General features: G+C 33.1%; 1 protein-coding gene across 4 annotated transcripts in view; it reads right to left on the bottom strand.

The window, feature by feature from the left end:
- Positions 1-1,292: 1,292 nt before the first annotated feature.
- The window catches only part of LOC143054983 (WD repeat-containing protein 48-like), a 32,514-nt gene continuing 7,860 nt past the window's right edge, over positions 1,293-25,946 (bottom strand). Inside the window, exons 3-18 of one of the 4 annotated variants that reach the window (XM_076228093.1) lie at positions 25,219-25,294; positions 23,431-23,513; positions 22,962-23,091; positions 16,452-16,642; positions 14,489-14,593; positions 13,613-13,732; positions 12,778-12,846; positions 12,356-12,446; positions 10,492-10,589; positions 9,789-9,896; positions 9,556-9,655; positions 8,735-8,806; positions 7,866-8,071; positions 7,312-7,388; positions 4,509-4,701; positions 1,293-3,318 (exon numbers count right to left, since the gene is read on the bottom strand). In XM_076228093.1, coding sequence (XP_076084208.1) covers positions 3,220-3,318; positions 4,509-4,701; positions 7,312-7,388; positions 7,866-8,071; positions 8,735-8,806; positions 9,556-9,655; positions 9,789-9,896; positions 10,492-10,589; positions 12,356-12,446; positions 12,778-12,846; positions 13,613-13,732; positions 14,489-14,593; positions 16,452-16,642; positions 22,962-23,091; positions 23,431-23,513; positions 25,219-25,294 — 1,818 coding nt within the window. In that variant the 3' untranslated portion in view covers positions 1,293-3,219. Of the gene's footprint in view, positions 3,319-4,508; positions 4,702-7,311; positions 7,389-7,865; positions 8,072-8,734; positions 8,807-9,555; positions 9,656-9,788; positions 9,897-10,491; positions 10,590-12,355; positions 12,447-12,777; positions 12,847-13,612; positions 13,733-14,488; positions 14,594-16,451; positions 16,643-17,336; positions 17,374-18,191; positions 18,211-18,305; positions 18,343-22,961; positions 23,092-23,430; positions 23,514-25,218; positions 25,295-25,946 lie in introns of those variants that run through there. The other 3 variants (XM_076228095.1, XM_076228096.1, XM_076228094.1) reach the window with 3 other exon arrangements.

Here is a 25,946-nt window from a genome sequence, read left to right as displayed (position 1 = left end):
TGTAACCGTAGCCAGTGCCTATAAAGGAAGAAAGACACAATAGGACAAGTGTAAAACTTGAAGCTCCTCTTAGCTACGGCTGGGGCATATAAAGGAAGAAAGACACAATAGGACAAGTGTAAAACTTGAAGCTCCCCTTAGCTACGGCTGGGGCATATAAAGGAAGAAAGACACAATAGGACAAGTGTAAAACTTGAAGCTCCCCTTAGCTATGGCTGGGGCATATAAAGGAAGAAAGACACAATAGGACAAGTGTAAAACTTGAAGCTCCTCTTAGCTACGGCTGGGGCACATAAAGGAAGAAAGACACAATAGGACAAGTGTAAAACTTGAAGCTCCCCTTAGCTACGGCTGGGGCATATAAAGGAAGAAAGACACAATAGGACAAGTGTAAAACTTGAAGCTCCCCTTAGCTACGGCTGGGGCATATAAAGGAAGAAAGACACAATAGGACAAGTGTAAAACTTGAAGCTCCCCTTAGCTACGGCTGAGGCATATAAAGGAAGAAAGACACAATAGGACAAGTGTAAAACTTGAAGCTCCCCTTAGCTACGGCTGGGGCATATAAAGGAAGAAAGACACAATAGGACAAGTGTAAAACTTGAAGCTCCCCTTAGCTACGGCTGAGGCATATAAAGGAAGAAAGACACAAGAGTACAAGTGTAAAACTTGAAGCTCCTCTTAGTTATGGCTGGGGCATATAAAGGAAGAAAGACACAATAGAACAAGTGTAAAACTTGAAGCTCCCCTTAGCTAAAGGAAGAAAGACACAATACTCATAAGATCAAGAAATCATCATTAAAATATTACAAAGAAAAGAAATATAAAAAAAACAGTGTTTTAAAGTTAACTGTCTTATGGGTGTTTTGCTCATTGTTGGAGGTTGTATGGTAACTTTGTTATCTTCTAAGTCAGTTGGTCCTTGGTGGAGTGTTGTCTCATTTGCAATCATACCACATCTTTTTATTTTGATATCATAAATCTGTTTTGAGAACTCTAGCACCATGTGGTAGGATACTTGCTATAACACGGGGAGAAGTGCAGCAGGATTGTGACCACACAGATTGAGAAATAATCAGTGGTATGACAACCTGGATAATATGCTATCATGCCACATCTTCTTATTTAAATACAAAAAACTGACAAGCTGAAACTTACTATATTCCGTACTGTCGTTGCACAAAAATATATTCCGTACTGTCCTTGCACACAAATATATTCCAGAGATACTACAATTATTTCTGTCCAATACACATGAACCGTTTAGAAATTATCTATAAATAAACTCAATGTAATTAAAATAAATAATTTATTTATAACAAAATAAAACAAACATAAACAACAAGTTATTAATGCCTTCAGTCTCTTGTGTATATCATTAATCATACTATAAAGTTAAGAATTTTTGCAGAGTTTTCTAGGTCCATACTTTCTTGTTCTCTCTTATGATCTTCACAAACAATCTATTTAAAAGAAGAGGATACTTTTCATGGTATAATTTTGATTACAACATCAGTCCTTCTACTTGAACCTCAGTGAATAAAACAAAAGTTTTCATGCAATAAGATCTTCTGTTTTGTGGATTTTTTTACTAGATTTATTTATCAAATTATCTAGTGTTCTCCCCAGGGCCTTTTAGCATCATAATAATGTGATGCTATATTTCTGAATGTGATGATATCTGAATTGATTTTCTAATAAATTGTGTTATTGATGTGAGGCTATAATTTGAGACATGATGGTATTTCAAATTGCCTTGATTAGCAGGATGCTATATGAAATATCTGGGGAGAACACTGGTCTATGATCTTTCTAGTTCATTAAGTTACTGTTTAAAAATTAGAAAAACTTAAACACATTACAACTATTTTCCACTTTATAGTACTAGAATCTGATAATAATGGCTCTCTTTGAATTAACGACACTACACTATTTTGACTGAAAAGACTATAACATAAAATGTAGCAATTTTTTTCAAATTTTATAAAAAACAGTTTTGACAAAAGAGGGAGAAGTTCACACTGACTTCATTATTTTTATCATTTATAATAACAATTTAAATTAGGATGTTTTTCTGACAGGGGGAGCCATAATTTGATAGAACAATATAATCCAAACCTGGCCAGTGACAGTCATTAATACAAAAATCCATTCTAAGATTCTGAGTCTTAAACTGTTGCCCCAAAAACAAAAATTAATTTGATTAGAAACGACAAAAGAAATTCAAGAACATGCTTCAAAAATACTAAAATTCTGAAATGTCCAGATTTATATTAATATATAATGTCCGTGTTCTTCTATGTACCTTTGTATCTACAACGGTTTATCAGAATAAAGTATATATATAAATTCATCTACAACGGTTTATCAGAATAAAGTATATATATAAATTCAAACATCTTCAGAAATGACATGTGGCATGGATCTTTTTAAACAGCCATCCTAAGATTTAAAAGAGATAATTTCATGTTAGAAAATAAATTTTATTCAAGGGAGGGATTAAATAAGTGCCTCCATGTTTTAATGATGTGTTAATGATTTCTTACACAGTACATGGGGTTAATAGAGCATTAATAGATAAATTTAACAAATAAAAGATTTCTCGTAATAATTCACTAAGATACATGCAACAAATAATAAGATTAAGGGTCCCTCAGTATCTATTCTGATCAACTTTCTCCAATGCTATAATGTCAACTTGAACATTCTGATGCATTGCTCACTTCTAACTACAAAATGTGTATAGTTTAAATCTATTAAAAAGTTACATACATTAAACAACTTTCAATATCAGACTTATAGTAGTTATACAATGTGTGTGGTGTGTGATGCCAATCTACAATGTCTTACATCCACATTATTAGCTGGTCCTACAACAGTTCTATTGCACAAACATTTCTTCAAAGATCTTCTGCATGAGATTTCTATATCAGAACAATATCAGTCCTTCAACTTTAACCTCCGTGAATACCACAAAGATCTTCTGTATGAGATTTCTACATCAGTTTTAAAGGTTTAACAATATCAGTCCTCCAACTTCAAACTTCGTGAATATCACAAAGATCTTTCAGGTATATATATAGCTCTGATAAGATCTCCCATTTAGTGAATTGCAGACTAAATATTACAAAGGTCTTTTATATTTGTAACACTGATGAGATCTCCAATATTGTGAATTTCTGACTAAATTCATTTTACTATATATTTAGTGTTTGGTGTTCATTTATTCGATATGGGTCTATAATGTAACGTTAGATCTCCACTCTGTTTCCAGATAAAATGTTTCACTGTCCTTAAGTCCATGTTGGCATCCAAGACCTGCAAATAAAAAGATATGAGAAAGTGAAACTCAAATTTTTCTTACAAAGCCCTGCCTAGGTTGAGGAAACCCAAAAAGCACAGACTTAACAAATAAAATATTCAAGTTAAACATGAATTTCATTTGTTATTAAAAATCTGTATGGCTTTACTGTGTATATTCCTTTCTAATGAGTAATGACTGTCTTAAATAAGTTTTGTTTGTTTTTTCACATTGATCCATGATTGGTGTAAATAAATTCAAGAGTTATCTCCCTTTGACTAATGTTTTTCCTTGTTGGAAGACATAAAAAAGAATTTGTTTCTTCATAAAATCTGAATAAATTAATTATTAACAAAAGTATGAACTTCTGTTTGAAACAACAAAATGTTAAGAATATTCTGGAATTTAGAGTTAAATCATGTCAAGTTGTTGATTTTGATACATTTAAAAATATTCACATTTTATTTTAAGAATTCAATACAATACAATATTTTTTATTTTCCAAATTAAAGGGCCCATTAAGAGCATAACATTAATTACAACATGACATAAACATTACAGAGTGATTAAAGAAACATAAAATAATAATTGAAATTCAAATGCATGAAGAAAGGATCAGTGGTCAAGGGGAGATAATTTTGATATATTTTAGAGTATCTAACTAATTTTCTGATTTTCTTAGTTGCAGGCCTTTATCCAGGTATGCACATAAAATAGATAAAAATCTGCTATCTTCCTTAATCAGAATTGCTGCTTGCTTAACTGGATGATGATCAAGTTACAATCAATGAACATTTGCCCATTACAATTACAATTAGAATATTTTTTATCGTGTCATTTAATTTCAGATGCCAAACCTATTCATTGCACAATAATTCTACTTTCTCTTTATCTGTTCATTGCACAATAATTCTACTTTCTCTATACCTGTTTATTGATCAATAATTCTACTTTCTCTTTACTTGTTCATTGCACAATAATTCTACTTTCTCTTTACCTGTTCATTGCACAATAATTCTACTTTCTCTATACCTGTTCATTGCACAATAATTCTACTTTCTCTTTACCTGTTCATTGCACAATAATTCTACTTTCTCTTTATCTGTTCATTGCACAATAATTCTACTTTCTCTTTACCTGTTCATTTCACAATAATTCTACTTTCTCTTTACCTGTTCATTGCACAATAATTCTACTTTCTCTTTACCTGTTCATTGCACAATAATTCTACTTTCTCTTCTGTCATTGCTGAATCTGATGATTTTTCTTTTTCTGTTTTTTCTCCTCCACCATTCCCTCCTGACTGTGAACCAGTTTCTGACCCCTGACCAAGAACTTTCTCGTACACATGCTCTATGACCTTTCTGACCTGTATCATATCACTAGCTGACAATCTGTCTCTGTAAAAGATAGAAATCATGACAAACATACTTTAAAGATAAAGAAGATAAAATATATACTTTAGAGGTCATTGGTAGGAGAAGACGACAAATTACTACAGGTAATGTGGACAGCTGCATCAGTGAATAGAGTTTTAAACCTTTTTCCAAGAGAACAGTTTGTTTATATCTTGGTACTCAGATGATTCTGTTTCCCGCAGGTGATAATTTTTATAGCTCTAATGAGTCTTATCTGATTATTTTTATTTTTGGGCATGAATAAATTATCTTGAGTGGTATAATAAAACACACTGTTGTTCTGCAGAGACGATAAAAAAACATCTTTTATAATTTTTAGATTTTAAATTGTTTAAGGATATGAGATTGTAAGATGCATGTTGACAGAAATAATGGTAGGTAGTGAAGATATATAACACTTACTTTTTGATTGTTTTAATACCAGTACAGGGATGAGGTTGTAAGAAGATATATAACACTTACTTTTTGATTGTTTTAATACCAGTACAGGGATGAGGTTGTAAGAAGATATATAACACTTACTTTTTGATTGTTTTAATACCAGTACAGGGATGAGGTTGTAAGAAGATATATAACACTTACTTTTTGATTGTTTTAATACCAGTACAGGGATGAGGTTGTAAGAAGATATATAACACTTACTTTTTGATTGTTTTAATACCAGTACAGGGATGAGGTTGTAAGAAGATATATAACACTTACTTTTTGATTGTTTTAATACCAGTACAGGGATGAGGTTGTAAGAAGATATATAACACTTACTTTTTGATTGTTTTAATACCAGTACAGGGATGAGGTTGTAAGAAGATATATAACACTTACTTTTTGATTGTTTTAATACCCAGGGATGATTCCAGGTGTTTTCAAATGGGTCCCTTGAACATCAAATTGGGAATTTTTATTCTAATTGGGAATTTTTTAAGCATAAAATCTAAGACGAAATAACATTATTTTCCTGAAAAACGGAAAATGTACATTATTAAGTTTAACCTGTACACTGATGTTCATGTAAGTTGTAACATTTTGATTAATTCTGATTGGGCTACTGTTATTACATGAATATCATTGAACATGATGCACTAGTCTATCATCTTAGCTATAGTTACCTAGGCCTATTACAAAAACATATATTTCAGCTAACATAAACCAATGAAAAAAATCATTCATCGGGTATTTTTCAACAGCAGGTCATCTCTATAAATTTACCATAATTCAAATGGATTTCAAATTGAACTGGTCAATTGTCGAATTCAGAAAAGCAATTACAAAAGTTCATATACTTAATTGATAAGATATTTAAAGCATTGAACCAGTGTTCTTTAAAATTATTTGGATCATCTTCAAAACTTTTGAAATAGTTCAATAATGATGACATTGTATTTCATGAATGGTCTATCTTCAACATTATTTTCAAAAATTGCTCAAACTTTTGTCTTTTGAGGAAATAATTTCTGTTACAAAACAAGTTTTCATCATATTATATAACCGGCTCTGCTGGGGGATCTGCTTTTACGAGATCGGCGTCCATGAAACCTTATCCATCAATGTTATATCAAAATTTGAATTTGCTCTCTGCCAAGGTCTGCTTTGACACCCATTTTTATCAACCTGCTGGGCGATCTGCTTTTACAAGATCCAATACTTCCATAACATAATCAATTGTATTCGGCTGCTAAAATTGTTTCCCACATGTTGACATAATTAAATCGTTGTTACTAACTAAGATGCGATCGTAAACAGCATTCTTATCCAGATTTTAAAATGTTTTGACAACAAACTATAAAAAATTTATAGTTGCCTTAATCGGTGACAGAAACTTTTCCGGAAATATCGATTTTTATTTTATTTTCCTGAATTGGGAATTCATTTTCATGTACATTTTTTGGGGCCGCTGGCCAATTTAAGGGCCGCTTAGCGGCCCTAAACTATATAGTGGAATCATCCCTGATACCAGTACAGGGATGAGGTTGTAAGAAGATATATAACACTTACTTTTTGATTGTTTTAATACCAGTACAGGGATGAGGTTGTAAGAAGATATATAACACTTACTTTTTGATTGTTTTAATACCAGTACAGGGATGAGGTTGTAAGAAGATATATAACACTTACTTTTTGATTGTTTTAATACCAGTACAGGGATGAGGTTGTAAGAAGATATATAACACTTACTTTTTGATTGTTTTAATACCAGTACATGGATGAGGTTGTAAGAAGATATATAACACTTACTTTTTGATTGTTTTAATACCAGTACAGGGATGAGGTTGTAAGAAGATATATAACACTTACTTTTTGATTGTTTTAATACCAGTACATGGATGAGGTTGTAAGAAGATATATAACACTTACTTTTTGATTGTTTTAATACCAGTACATGGATGAGGTTGTAAGAAGATATATAACACTTACTTTTTGATTGTTTTAATACCAGTACATGGATGAGGTTGTAAGAAGATATATAACACTTACTTTTTGATTGTTTTAATACCAGTACATGGATGAGGTTGTAAGAAGATATATAACACTTACTTTTTGATTGTTTTAATACCAGTACATGGATGAGGTTGTAAGAAGATATATAACACTTACTTTTTGATTGTTTTAATACCAGTACAGGGATGAGGTTGTAAGAAGAATGGTATCTTGTTGGATTTTGGTGTATTTCTCTGAAAAATACAAAAGTCACTTTTCTTATAAGCTACAATGTCTGAAGTCTATGATTTTCGCTTAACAAGTAAACATAATGGTTTAGAGACCAGATGAAGCCCTCCTACAGGTGCATAATTTTCTAATTGTGTTGAGACTTTGACACATCAACTGTTTCCATGCTCAATGCAAAAAAAAAAACAACATCTAATTGACTAAGATTTAATTTTACAAAGCAGTCATCTCTTTGTTTTTATCGCTTGAATATTTTCAAGGGACTTTGTGACATTAAGATGAAATAAACTTTTGAAACCTTAATGAAAGTATCTTTTTCTGTCAAATACAAAATGAGAAAATTTCAAATAAAACATTTCAATGCTTAATATTCTGTACAGAAAAAATCGTTTTGAATATGCTTCTATCACTGTATAAAATACACATTTTTAGAAAGACCACTTGCATTTTTCTAACAATAAATAATAAAGATGTTGACCTACATGAACGACAACATCCACCACCCAGGAAGGTACTGTCTCATTCAGTAACATTTGTTCTGTGTCACCACCAGCATCTCTGGCTAGTAGTCTGAATAGAGCTCGGCCTCCAACCTCACAGAATATCACAGGTGTATGACCAGGAACACAGAAGTAAGGTTGACAGGCATCACCAGCGCCACTGTCTGTCATCATACCATTTATATTATCTGTAAATGATATCAATACTCGACATTAAACCTCAGTGAATATGACCATGAACAGGATTGATGGACGGGTCAAAAACATTATACCCTCCGCAATTTTGTTGTGTAGGGTATTAGTATATCAATACTCAACATTGAACCTCAGTGAATATGACCAGGAACTCAGAAGTAAAGCAGCTTTATATTTTCTGTAAATAATATCAATACTCGACATTAAACCTCAGTGAATATGACAGGAGTACAAATAATAGATGTAAAAGCAAAACATTTCACCTCACTTACATAAAAGAAACAATGAATTATTTTAAGAATATACCAATTTAAATGTAAGATTTGAAAAGTAATGTTATTCAGCACTGCCAATTCTTCAAATGTTGGTAATATTTTTCAAATCATTAAATTCATGATTTTTATATTCATTCTCATTTTCAAATCTTACCTGATTTCTTCTACTGATAATAGATATCTTTGGGCTTGAATATTAACAATTGACTTAACCTTCACAATCACAATTGACTTAACCTTTAAATTATGATTAATTGGCAAATACATGTGTTTAAAGCAAGTGTGGCCTGACCTACAACTATCGGTGGTTTATGTTATCTTTAAATGACCTTTGATGTGTGACCTTATCTATTTACATATTAAAGACCAGTGTCACCTTACCTTGACCTTCAAATATATGTGTTTTAGGCCAGTGTTCCAGTAATGCTTGAAGAAGCTGCTGACCAATATTTACTGAAAATAAATCAAGATATTATTTAGTAATCAAAATTGAAGGCTTGCGTTACACAATTTCTGTTTAAACAAAATATATATCCACTTAAATGTCTGTATTTTTTCCAAGAAAATTAGCATGTTTGTTGTTTTTTAATTCAATGTCCTCCGATTTTACAAAATCCTAAGGTACAAAGATTTTGTTTGGCTGTACCTTAAACTTATTACTTACCGTATAGAACATCCTAATTTTTACAGTGTCATGTCAGGGCTTGCTATGCAGTTGGTCTCTGGTTTAAAGTTGTCTCATTGTCAATAATACCACATCTTCTGATTTTTATGTTTTATATCAGATTCAGATGCATTTTGAAAGGGAAAATGGAGTTTTTTTTCAGAAACTGGTTTTCATACTAATTGTTTTTACAGATTTATTTATGAAGAGCAGAAGAGAAGACCATAATTTGGTCTAATCATATTTTATTTTCAGTATCAGTGTCACCCTTCCTTTTATTGTGAGGAATGTCAGCTGTTTTATTTGTTTGGCAGGAACATCAGATCAAATCATGAGAAAGATTTGTTTGAGTTTAAGTGAAACAGAGATATAATTATGACAATCAACTCTATGATAATTCACATGTGACAACAAACATCCTGCTCATTGAAGTCTTTTATATTTGTTTAGTATCAAGTTTTGTCCTCAGTACAGACTCTGGTGGAAGTCCACTGTCGGTAATAAAAAAAAAAATTGGCAAAAAAATTACTGGTCTTACATTTAGTATCTGTACTTTCATTAGCAGCAACTAGACCCAGTTCTTTGGCTGACATCCAGGCGGCAAAACAGTCGGATTCATCCAAGTGTATCGTTAATAACTGAAAAGCATAGAAATAATATAAATTAATCAGAGTGCATGGTTACAACAAATAGAAATTTGGAACATTTATTATCAATTTCATTCAATGTCAAAGATTTCTAATATTTCAATATCCAAGTTTTCTGACTTACCCCTGTTTTCAGATCTACAGTAAACCAGTTTGGTACATAAACCATCTTAAATCTTTTCTTTATTTCATCTTCGAAATCTACTTTTCCTAAATCTTCAACTTTCCTGGCCTAGAAGAAATAATATAAGAATCAAAGGTTGCCTCATGCCTTGTGTTTTAGATCTTGTCTGATCAGGTTCCCATCAGCTCAATCAGAGGAAGTTTAAACTGACTTAGATATGACCTAGATAAAAGACGATTATAAAAGTCATCACAACATGATACTTCAATCTCTTCATTTGATTTAAAATAAAACAGATAATTGCCCATGAAGGTACAATTAAAATGTATTTTTCTTTAAACTTGTATTCAAGGAGACATGTCAGCTGCATTTCTGCCATACAATAAAAATAAAACCTCGAGCATTAGTACCATTTGTACATCATGTACATGCAAGACTTGCCTCAAAATTCAATAAATACATGTACTATTAAAAGGTCACATAATGCCAAATGACCTTCCATTACTCAGCCTCCTAACCAGATATTCAAAAGTAGTGGAAGACAATATATGACCTTGTATGTCGTTATAAAATAGAACTATATATGACCTTGTATGTCGTTATAAAATAAAACAATTTATATGACCTTGAAAGCCTTTATAATGCCACATATTCTGTGGTTTTAAAGGTCAGAATGAGCTTTAATTTTTTTTTTTAAACATACCGTTAAGACGTCCCACAGCGCCACATGATCATCAGTATCTTTCGTCAGAATGTGTCTCTTGTCGTTCAATACATAATACTGTCTAATACTGGACCCACCTATAAATATATCACATTCTATCATTTACTCATATAAAACAAGTGGTCATTAGAAGTCTGAATCCTCTGATACAACATTAGTTATTGCTTAAAAGATTGTTTAGTTGATGTCCCTTGGACAATAGTTCATGCATATTCAGGACACGATCAAATTAACAATTCATTTAATAGGTTGTTCCTAGATTAAGGGTCAACCAGAATGAAGAACGGGAAATTTTGGACTGCCACAGGTAAAACAGGTTAAATTGGATAAGGACAGAAATTTAGACTTTCAACAGGAATGTGTCCCTAGTACATGGAGGCCCCACCCGCACTATCATTTTCTATGTCTAGCAGGCCTCTACAATAACTTTTTTTTCCAACTTGTCCAGTAGGACAAGTACATACCAAAACTTACTTGTCCGAATAAAATTGTAACTTGTCCAAAACAAATCTTAATATTAACCTTTTTTGCATTTCAAGTTGATTCAAGGAACAAAATGAATTAAAAAAAAATTGAACAGAATTTGATTTATATCCTTTGAAATACTTTTATTAAAAAGATATGAGCCATGAACAACTGAATTTAGTTGTGTCACCGGACTTGGGTTCTAGTTTTTATCAATGCTAAAGTCTCATTATACTTTGCACATGAGGCACCATCTGATTGGCCTCTAAATGTACACTCATTGGATTTTTATCCTATTTTTTTAAAAGTTGAAAAAAAGTTTATTCAAATGCAATCAATAAAAAGAAAATGAGGTATGAATGTCAATGAAACAAAAGACCAAATGACACAGAAATTAACAACGATAGGTCACTGCATTGCAAGTATTATTTTTTCTACATAAGATCAAACATGATTTGATGATTTTTATGGTAAATAATTTCCTCATTCTTATTTAAAAAATACAGTATGGACATTGGTATTAACTATTATAAAGCAACAAAATAAGGTAGGAAAAGAGGTTCTGATTTGTCTTGGACCAGAAATGTCTACTGCCTTGCCAAACTGTCTATTAATCATGTCTATGAAATATGTCTCCTACTGTGCCCAACTGTCCATTAAACTTGGAGCCGAATCATTTCCGAGCTGGTGACGAACTGTCTTTTAAAGTTACCTTATCTAAAAAGCGCATAGTTGAATGGGATCGGTAAGACTGGTTTCCGAGAAAAGTGGGCTTTTTACCTGTTAAAAGTACTTGACAAAGAACCAGTTTTAAATTATTGATTGCAAGTCTGAGGGGTCTTGAGAAATAAAAAGTTTCAATTAGTTTCAGTTTAAAAAGGAAAGATGTCAAACAAATCTTCTTTTCTTCTTTTTTTGTTAATAATTATACCTTGTTCATCAAAGTTGGATTAAAATTTATTTTCTGCAGAATGATTCTACTTGTCCCATTGGACAAGCTTGGTATAGCTTTTACTTGTCCGACCTTTTTTTACCTCTGGTACCGGACAATCGGACAAGCGTTATTGTCGAGGCCTGTCTAAGGGACCATGAAAAAGAGGTAAAATGTCTAATTTGGCATTAATACTATAAAGATCATATCATAGGGAACATGTGTACTAATTTTCAAGTTGATTGGACTTCAACCTCATCAAAAACTACCTCGACCAAAAACTTTAACCTGAAGCAGGACACACAGACACACAGACCAGAAAACATAATGCCCATAAATGGGGCATAAAAAGTGATTGTTGCTTGACATCATGAGGTAATTTGGAGTAGATCTAAGGTCATTTAGAGACAAAATTCAGCTAAAAGAGTAAACATGTTTATAGTCTACCTTTAATTGTAAAATCTGGTTGTGTATAAATAGGTGAAACTGTATCGTTGTCATAACCACCAGACATTCGCTTGGAAACTTTCTGTAAAGGCTAAAAATATATAAATAGATACTTGGAACCTTTCTGAAAAGGCTATACATGTGCATTTATAAGTAGGAGGTCAATTGTAACACTCATAAATATGTACAAAGAAAAAGAAGCTATTTTGGAATTGATTTTATTTCCTATCAGCAAACCTATCTATATCTATGATGTTTCCTGATTCTTGGATCTTTTGTAAAACTTTTGGAATGATCTCTTAAATATTTAGTTACATTTTCATTTCTTTTGTTTTTTTCCTTCTTATTCTTAATACGCAATTTTAGTTTTAATTTTTAAAGCTTTTTTTAATTTAATATCAAACAAAACAATGATACTTTACCCAGTTTTTGATACAAGAGTCTGTTGTAGCTACCCATAATGATGGTTGTTCTACATTGGATAACTCAAGCTGTAAAATAAACCAATCAAAGATCAGTACAGTGGATAACAAGTCAGCATGTTAAGTAAAACTGGTTACTATTGGATAACGGTAAAATAAACCAGTCAAGATAGTATATAACAGTAAACCAGTAAAATATAGCAGGTAACCAGTCAAGATAGGTATACAGTGCTTCTAAGGGATAATTGTAACTAGAAAAATAATATTAGAGAATTGAAAACATCTGTTTCTATTACTTAGTTCAATCAACTTTTAAAACAGAGATACATGTATGCCTCGCCTCAATGTCATTTTTAATATAAATGCAAATGTTAAAATTAAAGTAACAAAATGCAAAATATTCAGTGCATCATGACTAAATGTACAAAGCAAAATAATTTGCAAAGAAATAATACAAGCCAATGCTCTTACAACTGCATACCAAATATCATTGGGATATCGTACCTGGTTCTCCAGTAACTGACCTAATCACAAAACTTTAACATATGAAATGTTCAGAGGTCAATAGATTATGACTGAGAGAGCAGAGCCAAATAATCTTACTGACAATCAGATGTGCCAATGCTTGTACAACTGCATCCCAAACATCATTGACTGATAATCATCAGAAGAGGTTACTATTTTTGATATTTTACTCCACTTGTTCACATATTTTCAAGCTGGAAAGTATATTCTGGTTTCCTGTTAGTTACTACTACATACCCTTATGACTGGTGCCTTCTCTTCACAAATAAGAGTTCTATACTCTGGTTTCCTGTTAGTTACTACTACATACCCTTAAGACTGGTGCCTTCTCCTCACAAATAAGAGTTCTATATTCTGGATTTCTGATGTCAGTTGCCCACACTCTACGGTCACGTCCAGCAGAATACACCACAGAAAATGAATCATTTGCCTGGAAATAATCACAGTAAATAGTAATAATGTAATAATTAAGAGAAATGAGTTTATTTTGACATATATACACTACAATGAGTGTTTGCAAAACTATTACATCTTTTAAATTTACTCTCTCAAATCAATTTTGAATTAGAAAAATTGGAAAAAATTAGTTATTTTAAAGCACATGTTGTTAAGAGTTCCAAATGGTGAAGTTGAAATCACCCCTTCGTAAATTTTATGGACGCCATCACAAGTTGGTTGACCGTTAAGGAATAACCATTTCACAGATGATATGGGATATGTTCCTTATGTCGTAACTACAATCCCCTTCCCTTTCATGAATGTGACCTACTGGATTTGTTATAACATGAGTAACACGACAGGTGCCACATGTAGAGCAAGATCTGCATACCCTTCCGGAGCATCTGAGACCTAGTTTCTGGTGGGGTTCGTGTTGGTTATTTTTTAGTTTTATATGTTGTGTCATGTGCACTATTGTTTATATGTTTGTCTTTTGCATTTTTAGCCATGGCAGTTTGTTTTTTATTTATGAGTTTGACTGTCCCTCTAGTATCTTTTGTCCCTCTTGTTAAAATTTTATTTAATGTGAGGAGGAACTCATTGTGCAATAAAAACAACTTTCACACCTTGAACACATGACTTTAATATTTGACAAATTGACAAAGTCACATTGAATGAAGTTTTAGAAAGTCTTGCAGCTTTGCTATAAATAAGGGCCTTTTAAAACATCTGAGTACCTGGCACGTACCTGTAAGGTCCAAACACCCTCATCATGTACTCTGAACGTAGAAACACATCTCTGTTGTCCTAGAGACCACAGTCGTATTGTTCCATCAGAACTGCCAGACAAACACTGAAACAAATATTGTATTCATACAAAGATAATTACTATTACAGTGTAACCTGTGATATCGAACACACTAGGGGACCAGAAAAAAGTGTCAGAATAAGCAAGGTGTCCAAATACTCATTTTGCAAGATAGACATATTTTGGGATCATGGAAATGTGTTGGTTAAAGCAGGATGTTGGAACACTCAGGTTAAAGCAGGATGTTGGAACACTCAGGTTAAAGCAGGATGTTGGAACACTCAGGTTAAGGCAGGATGTTGGAACACTCAGGTTAAGGCAGGATGTTGGAACACTCAGGTTAAAGCAGGATGTTGGAACACTCAGGTTAAAGCAGGATGTTGGAACACTCAGGTTAAAACAGGATGTTGGAACACTCAGGTTAAAGCAGGATGCTGGAACACTCAGGTTAAGGCAGGATGTTGGAACACTCAGGTTAAAGCAGGATGTTGGAACACTCAGGTTAAAGCAGGATGTTGGAATACTCAGGTTAAAACAGGATGTTGGAACACTCAGGTTAAAGCAGGATGCTGGAACACTCAGGTTAAAGCAGGATGCTGGAACACTCAGGTTAAAACAGGATGTTGGAACACTCAGGTTAAAGCAGGATGCTGGAACACTCAGGTTAAAACAGGATGTTGGAACACTCAGGTTAAAGCAGGATGCTGGAACACTCAGGTTAAGGCAGGATGCTGGAACACTCAGGTTAAAGCAGGATGTTGGAACACTCAGGTTAAAGCAGGATGCTGGAACACTCAGGTTAAAACAGGATGTTGGAACACTCAGGTTAAAGCAGGATGTTGGAACACTCAGGTTAAAGCAGGATGCTGGAACACTCAGGTTAAAGCAGGATGCTGGAACACTCAGGTTAAAGCAGGATGTTGGAACACTCAGGTTAGAGCAGGATGTTGGAACACTCAGAAGTCAGAATTAGACAGGTTACACTGTATTCAAATATAAATTACCAAGTGATGTGACATACACAACAGGATTGTCATGATTGTTAAGTCCGGGAAATTCCAAAAATTATTGTCAGTTTTAATATTACCTATAATGACATTGGATGAGTATTGCAATACTAATTGGCCTCCTGATATCAGATATACTTTAATTGTACTTTATTTCGTGATGTATTTATTTTCACGAATTTCGTGGTTAGTTTATTATCGCGAAAATAAATACTGTGGATTCATTAATATTCGTTGTGTACCAATTTTCGTGGATTTCGTGGATACAGGAGAACCAAGAATTCAAATGTTCAACGAATTACAAATTGTCTTAAGGAATGTATGCAGACTTTACCAAAACCAAGAAATTAAATATCCACGAACATGCAAGTTTTCATCGATCCATGAAAATTGGTGCCCACGAAAATAAATGAATCCACAGTACACGCGAATCTAAATCAAACCTTTCAACTTGAACTGAAAGGCAATAATTATAAAATCACGAAAAATAAATACCCGCGAACGTTTTTGAAATACACAATACGCGACAATAATTACCATGAAAAAAGCACAAGTGCAGTTAATATCTGTAGGCATATTGTTCTGAAATTGCAATAAGGTAATTGATCTCTCATTTTTGTTCTTTTCTTCAAAAAAATCCCCCATCCAACTGTTTGCCTACCCCCTTTTGGAGCAATTACCTCCAAACTCAATCAGTCTCCCCTTTGAAGTATAGAACCTTTTAGTACAATTTTAGAGAGATCCATACTTTAATGTTCACAAGTTATTGTCTGGACTCTGTAAACTAGAAGTATGTCTGTTTTTGCCCCTTTTTTGCGCCCCATTCCTTCATGTTTGCAGAAATTACCCCCCAATTCAATCCAAGCCTTCCCTTTGTGATATGGAACCTTACTCACCTGAGTACCATCTCTATTCAGGACCAAGGCCTTTACATTATCAGCATGGCCCTTTAATTTCATCAGTTTCTGACACGTCCTGGGGTCCCAAACCCTCAACACCTTTTCTGTAGACCCTGACACTATGACAGAACCCGGAGGATTCATTGCTAAGCTGTAGATAGAATCCTTATTTCCATTTAAACTTGATGCTAAAATATATAAAATGATGTCAATTAACAAACATGAGCCTTTATAGCTTGTTGTTTGGTGTGAGCCAAGGCTCTGTGTTGAAGGCTGTACATTGACCTATAATGGTTTACTTTTATAAATTGTTATTTGGATGGAGATTTGTCTAATTGGCACTCATACCACATCTTCCTATATCTATGAGGAAAATTTCAAAGTGATTTGGGGTATATATATGTTATTGAGATGTTGGGCATTTGTCAATGAAATGTGGGGTATTTGTAAAGGACATGTGGGGTATTTGTCAAGGACATGTGGGGCATATGTCAAGGACATGTTGTGTATTTGTTAAGGACATGTGGGGCATATGTCAAGGAAATGTTGGGTATTTGTCAAGGACATGTGGGGTAATTGTCAAGGACATGTGGGGTATGTGTCAAGGACATGTGGGCTATATGTCAATGACAATTGGTAGTGTAATAGGGTTCTTGGACAGAATAAAAGGATTAAAATATAGTAGAACTGTACTAAGATATAAGAGAATAGAAGAATTGATGAACTCTTAATAAACATATAATAAAACTACTAATTAATATTAATTATTCTAAAAGAAAATAAATATTAATGCTAAACACTCTACCACAGTAGGATATGTTTATGAAGTGTGGGGTATATGTAAATGATAGGTTGGATATATGTCTATTTAATTAGACTTACTAGTAACTGTATTATTTGAAGCAGTAAGAGCTGTCAGTGTGTTTTAATGAGACTTACTAGTAACTGTATTATTTGAAGCAGTAAGAGCTGTCAGTGTGTTTTAATGAGTCTTACTAGTAACTGTATTATTTGAAGCAGTAAGAGCTGTCCGTGTGTTTTAATGAGACTTACTAGTAACTGTATTATTTGAAGCAGTAAGAGCTGTCGGTGTGTTTTAATGAGTCTTACTAGTAACTGTATTATTTGAAGCAGTAAGAGCTGTCGGTGTGTTTTAATGAGACTTACTAGTAACTGTATTATTTGAAGCAGTAAGAGCTGTCGGTGTGTTTTAATTAGACTTACTAGTAACTGTATTATTTGAAGCAGTAAGAGTTGTCAGAGTGTTTTAATGAGTCTTACTAGTAACTGTATTATTTGAAGCAGTAAGAGCTGTCCGTGTGTTTTAATGAGTCTTACTAGTAACTGTATTATTTGAAGCAGTAAGAGCTGTCCGTGTGTTTTAATGAGACTTACTAGTAACTGTATTATTTGTAGCAGTAAGAGTTGTCAGTGTGTTTTAATGAGACTTACTAGTAACTGTATTATTTGAAGCAGTAAGAGCTGTCAGTGTGTTTTAATGAGACGTACTAGTAACTGTATTATTTGAAGCAGTAAGAGCAGTCAGAGTGTTTTAATGAGTCTTACTAGTAACTGTATTATTTGAAGCAGTAAGAGCTGTCGGTGTGTTTTAATGAGTCTTACTAGTAACTGTATTATTTGAAGCAGTAAGAGCTGTCAGTGTGTTTTAATGAGTCTTACTAGTAACTGTATTATTTGAAGCAGTAAGAGCTGTCAGTGTGTTTTAATGAGACTTACTAGTTACTGTATTATTTGAAGCAGTAAGAGCTGTCAGTGTGTTTTAATGAGTCTTACTAGTAACTGTATTATTTGAAGCAGTAAGAGCTGTCGGTGTGTTTTAATGAGACGTACTAGTAACTGTATTATTTGAAGCAGTAAGAGCTGTCAGAGTGTTTTAATGAGACTTACTAGTAACTGTATTATTTGAAGCAGTAAGAGCTGTCGGTGTGTTTTAATGAGACGTACTAGTAACTGTATTATTTGAAGCAGTAAGAGCTGTCAGTGTGTTTTAATGAGACTTACTTGTAACTGTATTATTTGAAGCAGTAAGAGCTGTCAGTGTGTTTTAATGAGACTTACTAGTAACTGTATTATTTGAAGCAGTAAGAGCAGTCAGAGTGTTTTAATGAGACTTACTAGTAACTGTATTATTTGAAGCAGTAAGAGCTGTCGGTGTGTTTTAATGAGACGTACTAGTAACTGTATTATTTGAAGCAGTAAGAGCAGTCAGAGTGTTTTAATGAGACTTACTAGTAACTGTATTATTTGAAGCAGTAAGAGCTGTCAGTGTGTTTTAATGAGTCTTACTAGTTACTGTATTATTTGAAGCAGTAAGAGCTGTCAGTGTGTTTTAATGAGACGTACTAGTAACTGTATTATTTGAAGCAGTAAGAGCTGTCGGTGTGTTTTAATGAGACTTACTAGTAACTGTATTATTTGAAACAGTAAGAGCTGTCGGTGTGTTTTAATGAGACGTACTAGTAACTGTATTATTTGAAGCAGTAAGAGCTGTCGGTGTGTTTAAATGAGACGTACTAGTAACTGTATTATTTGAAGCAGTAAGAGCTGTCGGTGTGTTTTAATGAGACTTACTAGTAACTGTATTATTTGAAGCAGTAAGAGCTGTCAGTGTGTTTTAATGAGACTTAACTGTATTATTTGAAGCAGTAAGAGCTGTCAGAGTGTTTTAATGAGTCTTACTAGTAACTGTATTATTTGAAGCAGTAAGAGCTGTCAGTGTGTTTTAATGAGACTTACTAGTTACTGTATTATTTGAAGCAGTAAGAGCTGTCAGTGTGTTTTAATGAGACGTACTAGTAACTGTATTATTTGAAGCAGTAAGAGCTGTCAGTGTGTTTTAATGAGACTTACTAGTAACTGTATTATTTGAAGCAGTAAGAGCTGTCAGAGTGTTTTAATGAGACTTACTAGTAACTGTATTATTTGAAGCAGTAAGAGCTGTCGGTGTGTTTTAATGAGACGTACTAGTAACTGTATTATTTGAAGCAGTAAGAGCTGTCAGAGTGTTTTAATGAGACTTACTAGTAACTGTATTATTTGAAGCAGTAAGAGCTGTCAGTGTGTTTTAATGAGACGTACTAGTAACTGTATTATTTGAAGCAGTAAGAGCTGTCGGTGTGTTTTAATTAGACTTACTAGTAACTGTATTATTTGAAGCAGTAAGAGTTGTCAGAGTGTTTTAATTAGACTTACTAGTAACTGTATTATTTGAAGCAGTAAGAGCTGTCAGTGTGTTTTAATGAGACTTAACTGTATTATTTGAAGCAGTAAGAGCTGTCAGAGTGTTTTAATGAGTCTTACTAGTAACTGTATTATTTGAAGCAGTAAGAGCTGTCAGTGTGTTTTAATGAGACTTACTAGTAACTGTATTATTTGAAGCAGTAAGAGCTGTCGGTGTGTTTTAATGAGACGTACTAGTAACTGTATTATTTGAAGCAGTAAGAGCTGTCGGTGTGTTTTAATGAGACTTACTAGTAACTGTATTATTTGAAGCAGTAAGAGCTGTCGGTGTGTTTTAATGAGTCTTACTAGTAACTGTATTATTTGAAGCAGTAAGAGCTGTCAGTGTGTTTTAATGAGACTTACTAGTAACTGTATTATTTGAAGCAGTAAGAGTTGTCAGAGTGTTTTAATTAGACTTACTAGTAACTGTATTATTTGAAGCAGTAAGAGCTGTCAGTGTGTTTTAATGAGACTTAACTGTATTATTTGAAGCAGTAAGAGCTGTCAGAGTGTTTTAATGAGTCTTACTAGTAACTGTATTATTTGAAGCAGTAAGAGCTGTCAGTGTGTTTTAATGAGACTTACTAGTTACTGTATTATTTGAAGCAGTAAGAGCTGTCAGTGTGTTTTAATGAGACGTACTAGTAACTGTATTATTTGAAGCAGTAAGAGCTGTCAGAGTGTTTTAATGAGTCTTACTAGTAACTGTATTATTTGAAGCAGTAAGAGCTGGCGGTGTGTTTTAATGAGACGTACTAGTAACTGTATTATTTGAAGCAGTAAGAGCTGTCAGAGTGTTTTAATGAGACTTACTAGTAACTGTATTATTTGAAGCAGTAAGAGCTGTCAGAGTGTTTTAATGAGTCTTACTAGTTACTGTATTATTTGAAGCAGTAAGAGCTGTCAGTGTGTTTTAATGAGACTTACTAGTAACTGTATTATTTGAAGCAGTAAGTGTTGTCAGTGTGTTTTAATGAGACTTACTAGTAACTGTATTATTTGAAGCAGTAAGAGTTGTCAGTGTGTTTTAATGAGACTTACTTGTAACTGTATTATTTGAAGCAGTAAGAGTTGTCAGTGTGTTTTAATGAGACTTACTAGTAACTGTATTATTTGAAGCAGTAAGAGCTGTCAGTGTGTTTTAATGAGACTTACTAGTAACTGTATTATTTGAAGCAGTAAGAGTTGTCAGTGTGTTTTAATGAGACTTACTTGTAACTGTATTATTTGAAGCAGTAAGAGTTGTCAGTGTGTTTTAATGAGACTTACTTGTAACTGTATTATTTGAAGCAGTAAGAGTTGTCAGTGTGTTTTAATGAGACTTACTAGTAACTGTATTATTTGAAGCAGTAAGAGCTGTCAGTGTGTTTTAATGAGACTTACTAGTAACTGTATTATTTGAAGCAGTAAGAGTTGTCAGTGTGTTTTAATGAGACTTACTTGTAACTGTATTATTTGAAGCAGTAAGAGCTGTCAGTGTGTTTTAATGAGACTTACTAGTAACTGTATTATTTGAAGCAGTAAGAGCTGTCAGTGTGTTTTAATGAGACTTACTAGTAACTGTATTATTTGAAGCAGTAAGAGTTGTCAGTGTGTTTTAATGAGACTTACTTGTAACTGTATTATTTGAAGCAGTAAGAGTTGTCAGTGTGTTTTAATGAGACTTACTAGTAACTGTATTATTTGAAGCAGTAAGAGCTGTCAGTGTGTTTTAATGAGACTTACTTGTAACTGTATTATTTGAAGCAGTAAGAGCTGTCAGTGTGTTTTAGTGAGACTTACTAGTAACTGTATTATTTGAAGCAGTAAGAGCTGTCAGAGTGTTTTAATGAGACTTACTTGTAACTGTATTATTTGAAGCAGTAAGAGCTGTCAGTGTGTTTTAATGAGACTTACTTGTAACTGTATTATTTGAAGCAGTAAGAGCTGTCAGTGTGTTTTAATGAGACTTACTTGTAACTGTATTATTTGAAGCAGTAAGAGCTGTCGGTGTGTTTTAATGAGACTTACTAGTAACTGTATTATTTGAAGCAGTAAGAGCTGTCGGTGTGTTTTAATGAGACTTACTAGTAACTGTATTATTTGAAGCAGTAAGAGCTGTCAGAGTGTTTTAATGAGACTTACTTGTAACTGTATTATTTGAAGCAGTAAGTGTTGTCAGTGTGTTTTAATGAGACTTACTAGTAACTGTATTATTTGAAGCAGTAAGAGCTGTCGGTGTGTTTTAATGAGACGTACTAGTAACTGTATTATTTGAAGCAGTAAGAGCTGTCGGTGTGTTTTAATGAGACGTACTAGTAACTGTATTATTTGAAGCAGTAAGAGCTGTCGGTGTGTTTTAATTAGACTTACTTGTAACTGTATTATTTGAAGCAGTAAGAGCTGTCAGTGTGTTTTAGTGAGACTTACTAGTAACTGTATTATTTGAAGCAGTAAGAGCTGTCAGAGTGTTTTAATGAGACTTACTTGTAACTGTATTATTTGAAGCAGTAAGAGCTGTCAGTGTGTTTTAGTGAGACTTACTAGTAACTGTATTATTTGAAGCAGTAAGAGCTGTCAGAGTGTTTTAATGAGACTTACTTGTAACTGTATTATTTGAAGCAGTAAGAGTTGTCAGTGTGTTTTAATGAGACTTACTAGTAACTGTATTATTTGAAGCAGTAAGAGCTGTCAGTGTGTTTTAATGAGACTTACTAGTAACTGTATTATTTGAAGCAGTAAGAGCTGTCGGTGTGTTTTAATTAGACTTACTTGTAACTGTATTATTTGAAGCAGTAAGAGCTGTCAGTGTGTTTTAATGAGACTTACTTGTAACTGTATTATTTGAAGCAGTAAGAGCTGTCAGTGTGTTTTAATGAGACTTACTAGTAACTGTATTATTTGAAGCAGTAAGAGCTGTCAGTGTGTTTTAATGAGACTTACTAGTAACTGTATTATTTGAAGCAGTAAGAGCTGTCAGTGTGTTTTAATGAGACTTACTAGTAACTGTATTATTTGAAGCAGTAAGAGCTGTCAGTGTGTTTTAATGAGACTTACTAGTAACTGTATTATTTGAAGCAGTAAGAGCTGTCAGTGTGTTTTAATGAGACTTACTAGTAACTGTATTATTTGAAGCAGTAAGAGCTGTCAGTGTGTTTTAATGAGACTTACTAGTAACTGTATTATTTGAAGCAGTAAGAGCTGTCAGTGTGTTTTAATGAGACTTACTAGTAACTGTATTATTTGAAGCAGTAAGAGCTGTCAGAGTGTTTTAATGAGACTTACTAGTAACTGTATTATTTGAAGCAGTAAGAGCTGTCAGTGTGTTAACGTCCCACAGGAAAATGGCTCTATCTAATCCTGCTGAGGCTACCTGTTCTTTATCTCTGGCATAAGCTAGTGCCTTCACATAATCCTGGAATTAATAATAAACAAGGACATTAACTGTATCCTCAAATTAGAAACATAAAAGGGCCTTAACCTTATCCTAGCCTAGTTTTAACTAGCAATAGCCTTTCTTCATCCAGGAAGTAAGACATACCAATACAAATGTGTATGGGTTCAACTGCTGCCATCAGTGTAAAAGTGTAAGGTTGCCTTAAAAAATGAATTCATTTATTATTAAAATACAGAATTTAAAAAAAAAAGAAAAAAAAATCTTCAGATGTTATTTCTTTTTCCCACATACAGATGCAGTATTCCCGTTATTAAGACATTTTTATGATTATAAACATTGTGTTTTAGTTATAAATACCTTATGAGTACGTAACGTTGACATACAGAAACCTTTGTGAGCGTTCCATACTTTTACTGTTGTGTCACTTGATGCAGAAATTACTAAAAACATAATAAAAACATGAATAAGAAATTTATCATTTTAACATTCCCATTTGTCACTTTGGGGCCTTTTATAGCTGACTATGCGGTATGGACTTTGCTCATTGTTGAAGGCTGTATGGTGACCTATAGTTGTTAATTACTGTATCATTTGGTCTCTTGTGGAGAGTTGTCTCATGGGCAATCATACCACATCTTCTTTTTTATATGCTAATTTGGCTGAATGACCTAAAAACAAAGAATTATCAATTGAATCCAGAATAATTTTGAATTCTGGGAAATTGATTTCATATGTATGATGAAAACTAACCCAACTAAATTGGGTTAAAAGTTAATAATACTTTCACTATCATTTCAGTATGAACTGACTAATCCCTCTTAGCATGCTTAGTCATGCATGCATTGCTAATAAAATAGAGAAAGGAAATGGGGAATGTGTCAAAGCGACAACAACCCAACCATAGAGCAGACAACAGCCGAAGGCCACCAATGGGTCTTCAATGTAGCGAGAATTCCCACACCCGTAGGTGTACTAAAGCTGGCCCCTAAAAATATGTATACTAGTACAGTGATAATGGACATCATACTAAACTCCGAATTATACACAAGAAACTAAAATTAAAAATCATACAAGACTAACAAAGGCCAGAGGCTCCTGACTTTGGACAGGCGCAAAATTGCGGCGGGGTTAAACATGTTTATGAGATTTCAACCCTCCCCCTATACCTCTAGCCAATGTAGAAAAGTAAACGCATAACAATACGCACATTAAAATTCAGTTCAAGAGAAGTCTGAGTCCGATGTCAAAAGATGTAACAAAAGAAAATAAATAAAATGACAATAATACATAAATAACAACAGACTACTAGCAGTTAACTGACATGCCAGCTCCAGACCTCAATTAAACTGATTGAAAGATTATGTCTTCATCATATGAATATCAGGCACAATCCCTCCCGTTAGTGGTTTAGTATCATACTATCATAAAATATATGAGAAGAACATAACCCGTGTCATGCCAATAACTGTTGTTTTTTTTTTTTTAACCCTATTTTTGTTGGGTTAGTTTTCATCATGAATTTCTTTTTTTTTCAGAATTCAAAATTATTCCAGATTTAAATAATTCCTTGTTTGAATATACACTCTGGTTTAGACTAAAAACCAAAGTTAGAAGTGCTAGTCAACAGGTAAAAGTAAGAAGTGCTAGTCAACAGGTAAAAGTAAGAAGTGCTAGTCAACAGGTAAAAGTTAGAAGTGCTAGTCAACAGGTAAAAGTTAGAAGTGCTAGTCAACAGCAGGTAAAAGTTAGAAGTGCTAGTCAACAGGTAAAAGTTAGAAGTGCTAGTCAACAGGTAAAAGTCAATGGTAGTAGGATATTGAATTTAGTTTGAATTCAGCGCAACTTGTCTACAATATAAATGAAATACAAAAGTACAAAAAACAAATATCTCGCCTGTTTTAGTCCATGTTTTTTTTAAGTTGTTGGTTTACAGATCTGCCGACCCTATTTTTCTGATTAGTAGAATCAAAATAAAATTTAAATTTTATGCTTTTTATTCCCACCAAACCTAACAATACAATATCCCTGAAATATGAATAAAATTTGTCCCAAATCTCAAGTTTTTAGTTTAGGACATGACTGGCAAATATGACTGGTTCCAGACCCTTGTATACAACCGATTTGGTAGATAATAAGGTAACTTACATGTTCTGCCACCGCAGCAGAGGACAATATCATTCACCCAGTCTGTATGGTGTTCCATAGATAACATGTATGGATCCTACAATTGAAATAATATGTTCTCCTACAACCTGCACAGAATCTCACATACCAATATTCTTAATAGCAGTTTTTAAAACATACCAACAATGCACTTTATAATGGAGCTGTAGTGTTGTTTAATATTTAAATGTTCTAAATTCTTCTGTTCCTTCTTTAATCTTGTGTATCTGCTGTCTTATTGTGTTCCTTCTTTATTCTTTTGTTTCTTCTTTATTACTGTGTTCCTTATTTATTATTGTGTTCCTTCTTTATTATTGTGTTCCTTCTTTATTCTTGTGTTCCTTATTTATTACTGTTCCTTCTTTATTTTTGTGATCCTTCTTTATTCTTGTGTGTTCCTTCTTATTATTGTGTCCCTTCTTTTTTATTGTTCCTTCTTTATTTTTGTGATCCTTCTTTATTCTTGTGTGTTCCTTCTTATTATTGTGTTCCTTCTTTATTATTGTGTTCCTTCTTATTATTGTGTTCCTTCTTATTATTGTGTTCCTTCTTTATTATTGTGATCCTTCTTTAATATTGTTCCTTCTTTATTATTGTGTCCCTTCTTTACTATTGTTCCTTCTTTATTATTGTTCCTTTTTTATTATTGTTCCTTCTTTATTATTGTTCCTTCTTTATTATTGTTCCTTCTTTATTATTGTGTTCTTTCT

This window comes from Mytilus galloprovincialis, chromosome 12, assembly GCF_965363235.1.
Source record: "Mytilus galloprovincialis chromosome 12, xbMytGall1.hap1.1, whole genome shotgun sequence".
NCBI lineage: Eukaryota > Metazoa > Mollusca > Bivalvia > Mytilida > Mytilidae > Mytilus > Mytilus galloprovincialis.
Note: the sequence above shows the minus strand (reverse complement) of the source record. Positions and strands in the feature narration are given on the sequence as shown.